Raw genomic sequence first — 16198 nt, 5'->3', positions numbered from 1 at the left:
CTCTTCAGTCTTGGTTTGCACCTTTGTTTCATGGATGTTCCCTTTGATAAGCGGGACAACATGAAAGTTGTCACCGTTCCCGATCAACGCCGCATTCGGTCCCCGATCAACGATCAATCGGTTGACCAGGGCACTGGATCTTTTCTCCCTAATATACATAGATTGGAGCGGGCTTGTGTTTTTTTGCAGTGTCTTGGGCTGGGTGGTTTTCCTCAACCTCCGCCAGAAGGGCAAATCTGTTACTACTGGATCAGCCTGGTTCTTCGTCGATGTTCTGGACGCGGTTAATTTTTGCTTTATTGCCTGCCTGGATTACTCTGCGGCCAAAGCTTGCGCTTAATTTGGATGTAGCAATCCATTCCAGTCTGTGTGGCCGTTGCCGCTTTGGCACTTTCCGAAGTTGTTGGTTTTGTGCTCGCTGTTGTCGTTGACGTCGCGGTATTTTGAATTGCAGTGCTTGTCGCTGTGGTTACAAAAATTGTACCACTGCTTGTTGTTGGTGCGAAATTTGTTTCCGATATTGGAGGGCGGTTTTTAAACTGCGAACTCCCATGACGCGGGAGTCGGAGTGAGCAGGGCGGATGAACATGACCGTGCCCTTTGGGTTTCAGCGGTCCACTTCGGTATCGCGGGTTGAAAAGTAAGAGTAGAAGCCGTTTCTTTGGTTCACTGAACTTCTACGCTTTTGATCGTTGCTCAATAAGCTCATTGCGTGGCTCTTATTTTTTTTGTACCCTTGCAGAGGGTATTATAATTTTGTCCAAAAGTGTGCAACGCAGTGAAGGAGACATCTCCGACCCTATAAAGTATATATATTCTTGATCAGGATCACCTCCTGAGTTGATATGAGCATGTCCGTCTGTCCGTCTGTCTGTCCGTTTCTACGCGAACTAGTCTCTCAGTTTTGAAGCTATCGTCTTGAAACTTTGCACACACCCTTCTTTCCTTTGCACGCAGTATATAAGTCGGAACGGCCCGACTCGGCCAACTATATCCTATAGCTGCCATATAACTGATTGATCGGAAATGGTATAACTTTGGTGTTTTTAGAGTTAGAGAGTTCAAATTTGACACGAGAGCTATTTTTGGCAAATTATCACGACATGCCAAATTTCATAAGGATCGGCCGACTATATCTTATAGCTGCCATATAACTGAACGATGGGAAATGACCTTACTTTTGTGTTTTTAAAGATAGAAAGCTGAAATTTAATACAGATTCTATTATTGGCCAGTTGATCCGACCTACCAAATTTCATTAGGATCGGCCGACTATATCCTATAGCTGCCATATAACTGAACGATTGGAAATGACCCAACTTTCGTTTTTTTGAAGATAGAAAGCTGAAATTTAATACAGATTCTATTTTTGGTCAGTTGATCCAACGTACCTAATTTCATAAGGATCGGCCGACTATATCCTATATCTGCCATATAACTGAACGATCGGAAATTACCCAACTTTTGTGTTTTTGAAGATAGAAGTTTGCGACTGTTTTTAGATTTTGTATTTTAGTAAATTGGTTTTATTATAATGTAATCATAAGGATCGACCAACTATATCCGATGTTTGCGATATATATCCGGTTTTAACTGCAAGGGTATATAAACTTCGGCTCCGCCCGAAGTTAGCTTTCCTTTCTTGTTTGAACAATGCACTAGTTTTGGTTTAGCACATCACAACTGTTATAAAAAGCATGTCTGTCGCTTTTAGTAAATTGTAGTTCAGCGTCTTTTCGCTTATATTGGGTTAGCCCAGTTTTTTGATTAGCTGTATTATGGTGCAGTTTTCCCGGAGCTCGGACAAAGCATGTCCGCTCAGTTCGGTAGTTCGTATTATACATGCGTCTATTATATTTAGATTTAACGATTAGTCTTTATTTAATTGAGCAATATTTTTAAACTTAGATCTTGTTACAATAGTGTTGTTAGATTTTTCTTTGTTAATTAGATTTCTTTTGGTTCTTTTGCTTATGTTTCTAAGGAGAACATTTAATTTACTATTGTCCTATCCTTACTGATATTTTCGTCGCTTGAGTCTATTACCATATTTTCATCATCCTTGTCGTCATATTCTATAATGGGTCTGCCGGTGTCTTTTACTACCGGTGGGAGGATGGAGGTTGATGCTGATGTCGAAGAGGTATTCTGTGATAATTGATGTGGATTTGGTATGTTGTTTTGCGTTGAGCTTGCTACCGATGCATAAAGGGATCTGGCATGCTGGTTTCTCTTCCTGTAGATGGACCAGGCCGATTTGGTGTCTACTTTTTGGAGGGTTTGTACTTCTTTATGGGTAAGAAAAAAAGCAGTTTCTGTCTCTGGGATGGTGTTTATTGTCCGGCATATTTTTTTCGGTGCAGTTAATGCAGCATGTACCACGCTCGCATATAAAGCAGGTCTCTGTATTTTTGTTACATCGGATTGGGGCTGGTATATAAGGGCGAACTTGAACTCTTTCATATCCTATATATATGTCGGCGCATTGAAACTGCGTGGTTGCGAATTTATGTGTGTGTGTGTGCGAATACACATTTTCGGGTATTTCACCAGAGTGATAATATGGCATCAGCCTCTTGCGGTGTGAGTGTGTGGTTGCCAGGTAACCGTTGGCAGGCGACCGTTGCTAGGATGTTGTCGCTTTTAAAAAGTATCGTTGTAGCGAGGCGACAGCGTTGTGTCGCTGTCGCCGATCGAGGTTCAGTAGTATCCACAGTAGGTAAAGAATTAGACGCAGGCAGTTGCGTACCAGAACTTGAAGTATGTACAAGGCTGAAACTCGTTGCGCCACAATGGAAGACAACAACAACAACAACGATCATGATTCGACATATATGTAATCCGGTAGGTCTAATTTTCAAATGTTAGGGTTATTAGTCCAGTTTCGGTTGGCTCTCCTATAAGGGTCTTCATCATTTTTATACCCTTGCAGAGGGTATTATAATTTTGTCCAAAAGTGTGCAACGCAGTGAAGGAGACATCTCCGACCCTATAAAGTATATATATTCTTGATCAGGATCACCTCCTGAGTTGATATGAGCATGTCCGTCTGTCCGTCTGTCCGTCTGACCGTCTGTCTGTTTCTACGCAAACTAGTCTCTCAGTTTTGAAGCTATCGACTTGAAATTTCGCACACACCCTTCTTCCCTTTGCACGCAGTATATAAGTCGGAACGGCCCGGATCGGCCGACTATATCCTATAGCTGCCATATAACTGATTGATCGGAAAAGGTATAACTTTGGTGTTTTTAGAGTTAGAGAGTTTAAATTTGACACTAGAGCTATTTTTGGCAAAACATTACGACATGCCAAATTTCAAAAGGATCGGCCGACTATATCTTATAGCTGCCATATAACTGAACGATCGGAAAAGACCCAACTTTCGTGTTTTTGAACATAGAAAGCTTAATACAGATTCTATTTTTGGCCAGTTGATCCAACCTACCAAATTTCATTAGGATCGGCCAACTATATCCTATAGCTGCCATATAACTGAACGATCGTAAATGGTACTTGGTAGAAATATCAACTTTCGTATTTTTGAAGATAGAAGCTTGGGACTTTTTTTTAGATTTTTTATTGTAATAAATTGGTTTTATTATGATGTAATCATAAGGATCGGCAAACTATATCCGATGTTTGCGATATTTATCCGGTTTTAACTGCAAGGGTATATCAACTTCGGCTCCGCCCGAAGTTAGCTTTGCTTTCTTGTCCTAACTGCGGTCACTTTTTGGCTTTTTAGGTTTTCGAGGATCTCTTCTATTTCAATACCTCGCAGATCGTTGGAGTATATTATACCCTTTGAGTAGTTTAGCGTTCGGTGTTCTGAGGCTGATACGGGTATGTGGAGTATTAATGTCTTTTGTTTGTAGGAGAAGATTTCCGTTACGTAACTTCTTACAGCTGACAACTACACCCCCGCATGTTATATCAATGACTTTTTTATTATTAAAGGGGGAGACTCCGGCAAAGGATGTCTCATCGGTTCTTGATATTATAAGGAATTTACTGGTTGGTAAAGGTTTTTCCTTCCAAATGTCTGGTGGAACACGCATGATTATTTGGGTTTTAAGTGTTTTATATTCGCTATAAGCTTGTCACCTGTTGTGCACTAACTGATAAGCGATCTATTTATAGAACTGTGTATGTTTGTTTTAGTGTTTGTCACTTATACAGCTTTCTAGTTTCGCTTTGCGTGAAAAAAACGAGTGATCGGTTCGACTGCCAAACGTAAACTGATCGTATAAATAAAACCTTGAAGAATTAAAAAAAATATATCCCTTTTTTTTGCACTGAAAGATTTTGTTTGAGGCACGAGAAAGATGCTCCTCCATTGAGGGTAGAACGTAACGATTCAGAATAACTGTACTTTTCAGCATTCACAGTTCCATAAATGTATGCTGCAATTTATAATAACGGGCCAAGACCGTGACCGGTTCACAACCTTCTTCAGGGACTCCAGATTTAGAATTTTTTTTTTATTTAAGTAAAATCTTTTTATACCCTTGCAGAGGGTATTATAACTTTGTCCAAAATTGTGCAACGCAGTAAAGGAGACACCTCCGACCCTATAAAGTATATATATTCTTGATCAGGATCACCACCTGAGTTGATATGAGCATGTCCGTCTATCTGTCTGTTTCTACGCTCAACTGTTTCTAACTAACTAGTCACTCAGTTTAAAAGCTATCGACTTGAAACTTTGCACACACCCTACTTTCCCATGCACGCAGTATATGAGTCGGAACGGCCCGGATCGGCCGACTATATCTTATAGCTGCCATATAACTGATTGATCGGAAATGGTATAACTTTGGTGTTTTTAGAGTTAGAGAGTTCAAATTTAACGTGAAAGCTATTTGGCAAAACATTACTACATGCCAAATTTCATAAGGATCGGCCGACTATATCCTATAGCTGCCATATAACTGAACGATCGGAAATGACCCAACTCTTAACTGAATTAACAAAATAAAAACTTAACATATCATTGACACAAGCTAAAAAAAAAAAAAAGTTTTCGAGAAAATCGCGTTTTTCTAAAGTGAATAGGACCTATGTCTCATGCTCTGGATCACCTTGCTTAAGGTGTAAAATAATCTTAGGAAAAAATAACCTGGCAAATTGTTAATTGCTAAAAATTGAAATTTTAATTGTCCATTTATCTTATTTGGTTAAATATTTTTCTCCGAGCACTTATTTAAAAACATGATAAGTTATTAACTGCTTATATATATGAACATCCCCTAAACTTTGATTATATATTTTTATTATTAAAGAATGTTAAATTTATAACTTTTATTAAATTAATTTTTTTTTTTCAGAATATGTCTGGAAGGGGAAACTTGCTTAGTTTATTTAAAAAAAAATCTCAAAATTCCGAAAATTCTTCATCTAGTGATGGACATGAAGTTGATAGTGGATTGGATGTACATCAATCTAATTCCAGCAAAACCAGTGGTGATAGTAGTCTTTTGACTGCTCTGGAAAATATAAATGTTTCAGTTGGTCGAGGACGCGCACAACTTATTCACTCGTTGCAAAAAAAAATCAATCCAACAGAGCTAAACGAAAATAAAAATCTTGAAAATGGCTGTAATGTATCACAACCTTTTAAAACAAACATCCCTGCATCAAGAAATGACTTGTTTTATCCCAATAAAATTCATGGAACTAAAGGTACGTCTACGAACTTAAAAATTTTTTTTTTTTTTTTTTAACGTAATGTACAGGAACTGAAATAAATAATTATGAATTTATAGATATTTAGGGACAAAACCCATATGGGAGTAATCAGATCGAAAAAAAACATCTTGACAATGTAAAATACCGATGAAAAACGTCCCCAAAAGATCAATATAAATAAAAAAAATTTGTCATTTTAAAATATTAAAAATAACCACTAACTAAATGTGTATCAAATCTTAAATTTTTAAGATAACTAACAGCACTAATAATACAGCATATAGACTACCCATTTCATACAACGAAACTGGACGCAAAAATTTCTTGCGAGAGGCCCCAGAGCGAAATCTTACTCTTTTACGCTCATCGTTCGTTCTTCTTACCCTCATATTCTCATTTAATTCTTTCTGTTTCTCAGTCTTTGAAAGGAGCGCGATGAAGAAGGTTGGTCTACTCTTGGATTTATCCTTGTGTGTATGCGTGTCAAACATTCACAAACACGGGTTTATGTGTGCGTGCGATTTTGTTTCAAAGCCAGCGCACACAACTTTTGATTTTTCTAACTTTTAGGCTTGCTACCCTAACAAAATTCGGGTGAATTCCTTATTGGGTGAAATGACGAAACAAACAATAATATAACCAAATTATATTATTTGATATATTATATTTTAATATTTCAGCATACATTTTACATTTATTGAGGAATAAGATTAAGTGTTATCAGTAAAATGTTTTGTATATATATTTTTTTTACGAATCATTAAAAATTAATATACTGAGATAGGAACAAGGTATATTTCAGTCGGAGTAGTGACTCCGTGACTCTGATATTTGTTCCGTAGTCGGACACGATTTGCTTGCTTACTTCTCTCCTGGAAACGAATGTCTCCAGCACCAGCATAAAAGAGTCTGTGGGCAACGAATGTGCTAGCTCGATGTTTATTACTGCTCTTATTGTCAGGCACGTGAACAGTACTCCCCATCGTTTCTCACGGTCTTCCTACGTTGACTTCGAGTGGGCCAAGAAAGTCGATTCCCTCGTTTAAGGCAGTTCGTTTATCACCAATCGATCTTTCAGTAGAGCCCCCATCTCAGAGTTCTCTAGCGTCGCTCGATTATTCCTGCATCTTTGGTATGTCATCGTCAAGTGGCGCACACTGGCTCTCAATCCAGGAATTCAGTATAGTTGTCGCATTTCGTTGACTACGACCTTACTCATTTGGTGGTGAAATTTTCGGTGGTAGTAGTCGATTAACGAGCTCGTAGTTGTGTGTGATTTCGGTAAAATCACTGGTCTTCTCACAAAAACCGTTGTGTCTTTGATACGATCGATACGCCCTCGTACTCGTAGGACGTTGTCGTCATCTTAATAGGGTGAAAACTTGAAGATTCTAGATTGTAAATTAGGGGTGTGAATCCTTTTCAAGTTTTGGGGTTCGAGCTCGATGACCGGCCAGAGGGATTCCGCCTCGTACAGATAGATCGGTCTTTCAAACCACATTGAGCATCCTTAAAATTCGATTCCTTGGTCCAGTCCGTGCCGTCGTCGGCGACGTTCATTAATGACGGTACCAATCTGCACTCCTTGAGCTCGGAGTTCTCTAAAATATCTCTTATTAGCAGTGCTACAAATTAATGATTCCATATCGGAACGCAACCAATGAATCGGTCTTAAACATTCTTTGAATCGGTCCAAAACACGCGTTTCTTCGCTTTGAAAGATAGCTCTGCTGCCATTAACTTGGCTAGTCTTAGTCCTAAAATGGATGCCATTAACTCCAGTCGTGGAATTGATATCGGTTTCAACGGCGCGACTCTTGTTTTTGATGCTAGTAGTGTACAATTCTTGCCATCCTTGCCATCCAGTGCGTAGGTAAGCGACTGCTGAAAAGACGTTTATATTGGCATCTAAAAAGATATTTAATTGAGTGTCTGTTGCTTTATGTGTCAAGCCTAGATACCGGAGAACTGGAACTCCCTCGATGTGCTGAAGTTGCTGCTTTCAATGGTTCTAACGACGACCTTTCGTCTTTGACTGGTTCATCCCATCCCGTCGCGGATCTGCTTACTGCTTGAAGAATTAAGTTTACTTGCATAATGTAAAATCCTTGTAAGCCGAGTGGATCAAATATGGAAATGATTACACTCTCCTATGCGGTGGGACCCAAAAATTTTCGTGTTTACGTGGGTTGGTGACCGTGAGTTCTTAGACATGTTCAGAACTCGTTCTCGTTTAAGTTCGTACAGAAATCTTTCGTCGACCTTTCCTGTAAACGCTCTCATTACCGCTGGGAATTAAAAATCCACCCTCTCATCTCGAAGCATCCTTCTCGAAGTATTTTCTTCAGATAATCTGCTTTGAAGCCAATCGTCTACGAAAGTATTATCTGTGCGGTGAATCGCTTGGCGTTTTTGTCCCTGACATATGTCGCGGCCGCTGGGAAACAAGAAGCACCGAAAGTCATGACCGTCATAACATATCTATCGGGCTCTGGTCTCGAATCTCCGTACCTCTAGAGAAATCGCTGCGCTTGCTTGTCCTCCGATCTAATCTTCACTTGATGAAACATTTCTTTTATGTAGCCGCTGATGCCTATGCGTCGTTCTCGAAATCGCAGTACAATTCACTAGGAAAGGAAGTTGATCCGGTCCTTTCAGTAATGAAAGCAATGAAGTTAAGAGATATGCCAACTCTAGGCACGCAAGTCGACGCTGTGTCATCTATAGCGAGAAGAGTAGCTCCATCTTGTCGTGGCGCTAGGGAGGACTTGTTTCCCATCGCTTTCCGTCTGGAATGTATCTGGTCGTCTAGTCGAAATTTGAGTAAGCTTCTTTGTAAGGATCTAAGGGTCCCATTGTTGGCACACACTCCAACTGCGTTTAAAGAATAGCTTTCATTTACAATGCCTTACTTTCATTACAAGCTTTCATGACTCGCGAATCGTCGTCGCATGCAGACGTGTATTTATTGTACTCCGGGAAAAAAAAAAGTATTCAATAGTAACAAAAAAAAAAAAGTGCAGTGACTGGTTTCGTTAATCAACAACAACGCGAAAAGACGCATTCAGCGATGAAATCGCTTATGTTTATATTGATTAATTAATTAATTAATATAAAACATAACATTTAAAATTCGAACAATATCAACCTCGATTGCATGAGTCTAAACGACGTTAGCACACAACGTCAACGTGAGCAAGACGAGAGACGGCTCTTAGTACAAAAAAACAACGCTTACTTCACTTTCAAAGCAACCGAAAGTAATGCAAGCTCATCCCAAACACGGTCAATTACCCCAAACTTGGCACAATTCTTAAACGTAGAGAGCGTTCTTGCTCGCCCTCGTTACCATCGATGTCTCTGCAGCCAAAGAGCGCAGTAACTAGCACCGCAACCTCTTTGACAACGTCAACCGTAACAACAACGACAACCGCTACTGTAACGACAGCGCGTTTAACGACGTTATCAGCTAACAGCGCAAACATTGAGAAACGCCCACGAACTCAAACCGTTTTAAAATCTTGGCAGTCTATGAGGATGATGCCGAATCTACAGAAGTCGAAAAAAGGAAGCCTAAGCCCCCGCCAATTTACATACGAGAAAAAAGTTCCAACGTTCTTGTCAACAAAATTATAGAGCTCATTGGCAAGGACAACTTCCACATAATACCACTCGTAAAGGGCAACATCCAGGAAACAAAAGTTCAAACGAAGTCTGAAGATAATTACAGAGTATTATCGAAATACCTCAACGACAAAAAAAAGAACTTTTACACGTATCAGCTAAAAAGCAGCAAGGGCTTGCAAGTCGTACTTAAGGGCATAGAGCCCGAAGTATCGCCTGCAGAGATAACAAAGGCGCTACAAGAGAAGGGATTTAGCGCTAAAACAATGTTCAATATCTCTAACAGGGATAGAAAGCCGCAGCCACTCTTTAAGGTTGAGCTCGAACCACAAATTAAACCCCTAAAGAAATACGAAGTGCACCCTATATACAATCTTCAGTTCCTGCTGCACTGCAGAATTACAGTTGAGGAGCCGCACAAACGCAATGGCCCGGTACAATGTGCGAACTGCCAAGAATATGGCCATACAAGGTCTTACTGTAAACTGCGACCAGTTTGTGTAGTTTATGGTGAGCTTCATGACTCCGCACACTGCCCAGCGAGTAAAGATGACCAAAACTCGAAAAAGTGCGGCAACTGCGGTGGAAGTCACACTGCTAACTATAGAGGTTGCCCAGTTTATAAGGAGTTGAAAAGTCGCATCCACCAGAGGGAGATAATCAGTTCATAGCCTCCAGGTCAAACCCTGAAGTCTTCTCGACTGCAGCCAGATCCTCAGTAGGACCCATAAACTTTGACAAAAATATCACATACGCAAGCACTTTAAAATCAGGACTGGCTACCCCCGCCTCAAAAAGCTCACTGCCGCAATCAGCACACCAAGAACCGAACACGGCTCAGCAGCATCAACCGCCGGAGCAGCCAAAAAGTAACTTTGAAGCTATGATACAACAAAGCCTTACGGAGTTTATGTCGTTTATGCGTACAACTATGCAAAATCTAATGCGAAACCAAAATCTATTAATACAAACGCTGGTTTCACAACAATCCAAATAATGACTTCCCTATGAATATCTACATGGAACGCTAACGGCGTTTCGCAGCATAAACTCGAGTTAGCGCAATTCCTACTAGACAATCAAATCGACGTATTGCTGCTTTCAGAAACACATCTTACGAACAGATACAATTTCCAACTACGAGGATATTCATTCTATGGAACAAATAATCCAGACGGTAAAGCACACGGCGGGACTGGAATTTTAATCAGAAGCCGTATCAAGCACCATTATCATACGAAATTTGGAAAAAACTACCTACAGGCCACATCAATAAATTTACACCTAAATAAATACTGGCAAGCAATTAACTCCAGCTGCCGTATACTGCCCCCCACGCTTCACCATAGCAGAAGAAGAGTTTATGCAGTTTTTAAACTCACTCGGAGACCACTTCATAGCAGCAGGAGACTACAATGCCACGCACACACACTGGGTATCTCGTCTCGTGACCCCAAAAGGAAAGCAGCTCTGTAATGCAATTATCAAAGCTAAGAACAAGCTAGACTATGCTTTTTCTGGCACACCAACATACTGGCCGGCAGACCCAAAGAAACTTCCCGATTTAATTGACTTTGCGATTACCAAAAACATTCCTAAAAATCTGATATGCGCCGAATGCCTTTCGGATCTTTCATCTGATCACTCGCCTGTCTTTTTTACTCTACTCCAACACCCAGGAACATGGGATCATTCATCAAATCTGATCTCACATAAAACCAATTGGGTTAAGTACAGGAAGTACATCAGCTCACACATTGAGCTGAGTCCTCACCTCAGCGACGAAGCCAATGTAGACAGTTTTGTTAATTCGCTGGAGTCTGTACTCGTCTCTGCAGCTCGAGTTTCAACACCTCAAACTATAAACACACAACGCATTCAAAAGAAGACAAATCTACAAATCGAACAGCTTGTCCTCGAAAAGCGACGCTTACGTCGAGAATGGCAATGTCACAGATCGCCATCTGCTAAGCAACGCTTCAAACATGCCTCACGTCAACTTGATCAAGCTCTACAGCAAGAAAAAACGTATGTCCACCGCCGCTACATAGAGCAATCGTCAACTAACAGTACGAAACACTCACTATGGAGAGCTCACCCAACTCTGAGCTCACCGAAAGAAACCGTGATGCCTATTAGAAATTCCACCGGCGGGTGGGCGCGCAGCGACGCAGACAGAGCCAGCACGTTTGCCAAACACCTTAAAAATGTCTTCCAACCAAATCCTGCCACCAATGCGTTTACTTTGCCGACTCTATCAGATGAGCCCCAGCCTCAACATGAGCCGATTGAGTTTCGCCCAAACGAAATCGTTAACATCATCAAACGACAATTGAATCCGAAAAAATCCCCCGGCTGCGACCTCATAACTCCCAAAATGATCATTGAGCTCCCATACTGCACCGTTTGCAATCTCACCCAGCTATTCAATGCCATCGCAAAACTTGGCCACTTTCCAGTGAGATGGAAAAAGTCAATTATAATAATTATAGCAAAGCCGGGAAAAGACCACACTATCCCCACGTCGTATAGACCTATAAGCCTACTCTCTTGCCTATCTAAACTCTTTGAAAAATGCCTAATGACTCGCATAAACACATACCTGAGAATCCAGGAAGGAATCCCGTCACACCAATTTGGGATTCGTGAAAAGCATGGAACAATTGAGCAGGTCAACCGGATAACATCCGAAATTCGGAACGCGTTCGAAAACGAGAGTACTGTACTGGCATATTCTTAGATGTCTCGCAAGAATTCGATAGAGTCTGGCTGGAAGGTCTAATGTACAAGATCAAGACAATGCTCCCCTACAGCACCCACAAGATTTTGGAGTCTTACCTTCACGACAGAAAATTTGTCGTGAGGTGCAACACCGCTATATCCGATGATTACACTGTTGGAGCTGGAGTTCCTCAAGGCAGCGTGCTAGGGCCAATATTATATGTCCTCTACACAGCAGATATCCCGACAAGCACACGTCTAACAACATCCACGTTTGCCGATGACACAGCTATTCTTAGCCGCTCAAATATGCTCTTATATGCCCGATTCATATGGTCGATGTCGAAAAATGGCTGTCAGATTGGCGAATTAAAGTGAACGAACTAAAATGCAAGCATGTTACGGTCACTCTGAACAGGCAAAACTGCCCGCCGATAACATTAAACAACACTCTACTCCCACAAGCAAACGAAGTAACATACCTAGGAGTACATCTCGACAGAAGACTCACATGGCGCCAGCACATTGAAGCCAATAAAACACACCTAAAGCTAAAAGCCAGCGGCCTTCATTGGCTTATCAACGCTCGGTCACCTCTTAGCCTTGAATACAAAGTCCTGCTGTACAACTCGGTACTAAAACCTATATGGATGTACGGCTCCCAGTTATGGGGGAACGTCAGCAATAGCAACATTGACATAGTTCAAAGAGTTCAGTCGAAGATCTTGAGAACAATCACCGGGGCACCGTGGTACGTTCGCAACGAAAACATACACCGCGACTTAAACATTCTACCAGTCAAAGAAGCGATCGCAGAAAAGAAGGTAAAGTACTTAACCAAGCTATCGGTGCACCCTAACCACCTGGCGAGAGGTCTAACAAGGTTGAGTAACAAATCACGCCTTCGTCGCAATGACTTACCCACCCAGCGACCGACCTGAGGGACGCGCAACCAGAATGCAGTCTTAGTATACTGTTAGTTAAGTTTTAATGTTAAGATTCGTCAACTTATTGTTAGTCTCAAAATTAAGAGTAGATTCGGCTCGGCTGATGGACCGTCAATGCCTAGTTTTTCAGCCAGCTAACGTTTGTTCCGAGCCGTTTTGTCCGTAAACAACGACTGGAACATATCTAAACAGGGATGCTCCTTTCTGTCCGGTTGCGCTTCTTTGAAATTGTCCTTCTTTTTTTGGAGTCTCCGTTCACAACACACACTCATGACGATTTGCAATGTCTTAAGTAGTTTTATTTTGTAATTTGTTTTATAAACTCTTGGTCTTCTCTTAGGCTTAGCTGCATGAATTCACCGCAGTCTTCTTACTTGTGCGTGCGCTCGCATTTACGACAAACTTGGTGACTGTGGTCATTGTGTATCATAAGATTGACCTTATGGCTCTTATTTTTTTCTTTATAATCATAACTAGTCCATAACCAATCACTGTGCTCGCATACGACGCTACTTGGAACAGCACAACATCAAAAATTGCAATTTTTGCAACTGGTGTTCCTGCGGTCGTCTTCGCCCAATTTATTTTAAGGTCGAAAGACAGCTTCTTCGACTTTGGCTGGCTTCATCAGTTTCCCCCGTACAGCTTCCATCGCTGCTCCCTTTAAACATTTCTGCAGCCTCATAAGATTCTCCTGGTCGCTGACCGCGCATCGCCAAGTTGATTGCTAGTAGTTCACGATGAAAATCGGCCATATTATTCTTTGGGATTGCCGCTGAAGTATGGTAAATCCTTGCTTACAACTTGTCTTGTGCGCAGACTGCTACTGTGAGACATGAGCTACATGGGGTTTCTTTCTTCCTACAATAGGATTCTTCCAGCATATGTAGGCTTGGGGGTGTAGAATGTACGGAAGCATATTCATTGGTATTGTTGCTACTGGTTCTTGTAGCACACTAGATGATGTCATCGGAAGTGATGTACTGAGCTTTACATTAGTCGTTATGGGCTGTTCGTTTTGCTGCACGAAAACCGTGTTTCCTTTCGCGAATAATTGGCTGTTGCTCGGTGGTTTGAAGCGTGTTCGAAAATACTAGGCTGTACATGAAATCCTAGATTTCTTCCGACGTTTTGGAATCTCGACGTGCGCTGCAGCTTTTTTATCCAGGGTCTCCGAAGTACTGCTAGTTTCGGCGAACGGTGCCAAGATCGCGACTGAGTTCGCATCACTAGCTCGAAGTATTCCCGTCTGGTTATCTTCTTTGATCGCTATTACAGTGTCGTCCGGTAAGTTTGGTTCCGCCACTGCCGCAAGATTTCTATTCGCCGCTCCACTCCCGGGCAGATGTTACAGATGGATGGTTATACCGAATTTGAGGTTATATACGAGTCTCGAGGTTCTTGAGGTTAGGACTCTCACGAGTCGAAAGCACTTTTCTATGATTCCAAATGTAAAGTTTTTTAGAATATTAACCCGCTTGCCAATGACATGGCTATGGTGAAGTCCGCACTCTTTTTGAGTAGTTATAGTTTGCAGTTATTGTTATACTTCAGTTTATTTCAGTATGAATTTTCATATGGTAGATGTCGTAAATGAGTAAGATTAATGTGATGTAAAAATGATGGATGGATGAAGCCATAATGAAAATTTATGTAAAGAAAATTTAGAAAGAACAAAGCAACTAAAAAGCTTGTACGGATTCCAGCTTAGGTTTCGACTCGAGCCTTTGTCCTGTCTTTTTCCCCGGAGTTGCCAATCTTTCGGTAAGTTCTAGTTGCCACGGGGTCAGCGGTCAACTGGCGATCGGGAGGGTGTTGCCAATTTTCTTTACGACGTAACAATTAGAATATCCTTTGCAAGGGTATTAAAAAAAAAATAGTTAGTGAGAAAAGATTGAAGAAATTATAAACTTATAATTTATATATATGAAAATATAAACTTACTTATAAACTGGCCATCAATAAAAAAAAAAAAGGAAAATAAATAACATGACTATTGTTTCTAATAAAAGAAAAAAAATTTGTAATCGTAAACCCAATATCATTGCTTGCTGATTTTGGACATATTCGGACGTGTTTCTTTGATCGCTCTCTTCAGATTCCAATTTTTGCGACACGGTGAAATTGATTCTTAAAATATATTTGTCTTAAAAAGTTTATTGAACTCTTTACCTTTTATACATATATACAATTAATCGTTTAAAGTTATTTCTAACGCGTTTTAACTTTATTTTAAAACAGAATCTCTCTCTGAGTCTTTCTCTCAGAACGTAACCCGTTACATTGTAGTCACTGTGGAGTTTGTTATTCTTCACGGCGTAGCCTTCGTTGCACATCTCTTTTGTAACGTCTTCTCTTACACCCGATCGACTACTCTTGGCTACAGGAAGCTACAAAGAGCCTATCTAAATTGTACACAAAATGGACGAATAAGCTATCTTATCAATAAGAGGATTGGCTTTACGTGGTCTTGTATCGCTTGCAGAGAAGATGAGTCTAGCAGATGCGGAATGGAGTTCGCAAGCCATTCTCGGCTCTTAATTAGCAATTTCTTGCCTTTGAAACCCAAGTCCTTAGTCTTAAATTGTTAAGCGAATCTAAAAAAAAAAAAAATTCCAAACAATAACCTGCTGGCAATCAATTTATTGGGTACCTCCACCTCCCATGTGGTACATGTCGATAAACTTTCGTCGCCAAATATTTTACCCTCGTCTACTTGCTTGTTGTCGTTCTTTTTGGAACGTGTCGTTCCTGTACTAAGGGAAATTTTGACCCTCCCAGCAGGGCAGACTAATATTGACCCTTTGCCTGAATTTAGCTAGTCTTGGAGCTACTTATCATCTTGAAGCCTCCATCGTTGAACAACTTACACGCTGAGAGCGGTTGCTCCCCGTAAGGCCATATTTAAGGATGTCAAGAATCACCTGTAAAAACTTCCTAAGGTAGCTCCTAATGAAAAAGCTGGTTTTAAGTTTTACTTCAAACATATAACTTCTTTTAAAAAAATACTACCTGATTCCTATCTCGAAAAAACTAGGCAGCAAAACCTGGTCTGAGCAGGAATTTAACTTTTAAATTTCTACCCAAAAAATCTAAGAATTCTAACTGCTCAAAAAAACTAAATAACAAATTATTTTCCAGTTGCTTTCAAAACGTTCGAAGTATTCTGGGAAAATTAAGCCAATTTTTTACAAAGAGGACCATATATTCTCCAATGT

At 40.6% G+C, this 16198-nt stretch overlaps 1 protein-coding gene across 5 annotated transcripts in view; it reads left to right on the top strand.

The window, feature by feature from the left end:
• The window catches only part of AGO3 (Argonaute 3), a 154182-nt gene that overhangs the window by 23492 nt on the left and 114492 nt on the right, over positions 1-16198 (top strand). For 4 of the 5 annotated variants that reach the window (XR_011442680.1, XM_070279617.1, XM_043209647.2 and 1 more), the window contains one exon: positions 5328-5682. Coding sequence is in view for 4 of the 5 variants with exons in the window: in XM_070279617.1 (XP_070135718.1) it covers positions 5331-5682 (352 nt within the window). In the remaining variant the exon portion in view is untranslated. Of the gene's footprint in view, positions 1-5327; positions 5683-16198 lie in introns of those variants that run through there. The other variant, XM_043209653.2, reaches the window with a different exon arrangement.

This window comes from Drosophila bipectinata, chromosome 3L, assembly GCF_030179905.1.
Source record: "Drosophila bipectinata strain 14024-0381.07 chromosome 3L, DbipHiC1v2, whole genome shotgun sequence".
Lineage (NCBI taxonomy): Eukaryota > Metazoa > Arthropoda > Insecta > Diptera > Drosophilidae > Drosophila > Drosophila bipectinata.
The sequence above is the reverse complement of the archived record's forward strand: the minus strand, read 5'-3'. Positions and strand labels throughout refer to the sequence as shown.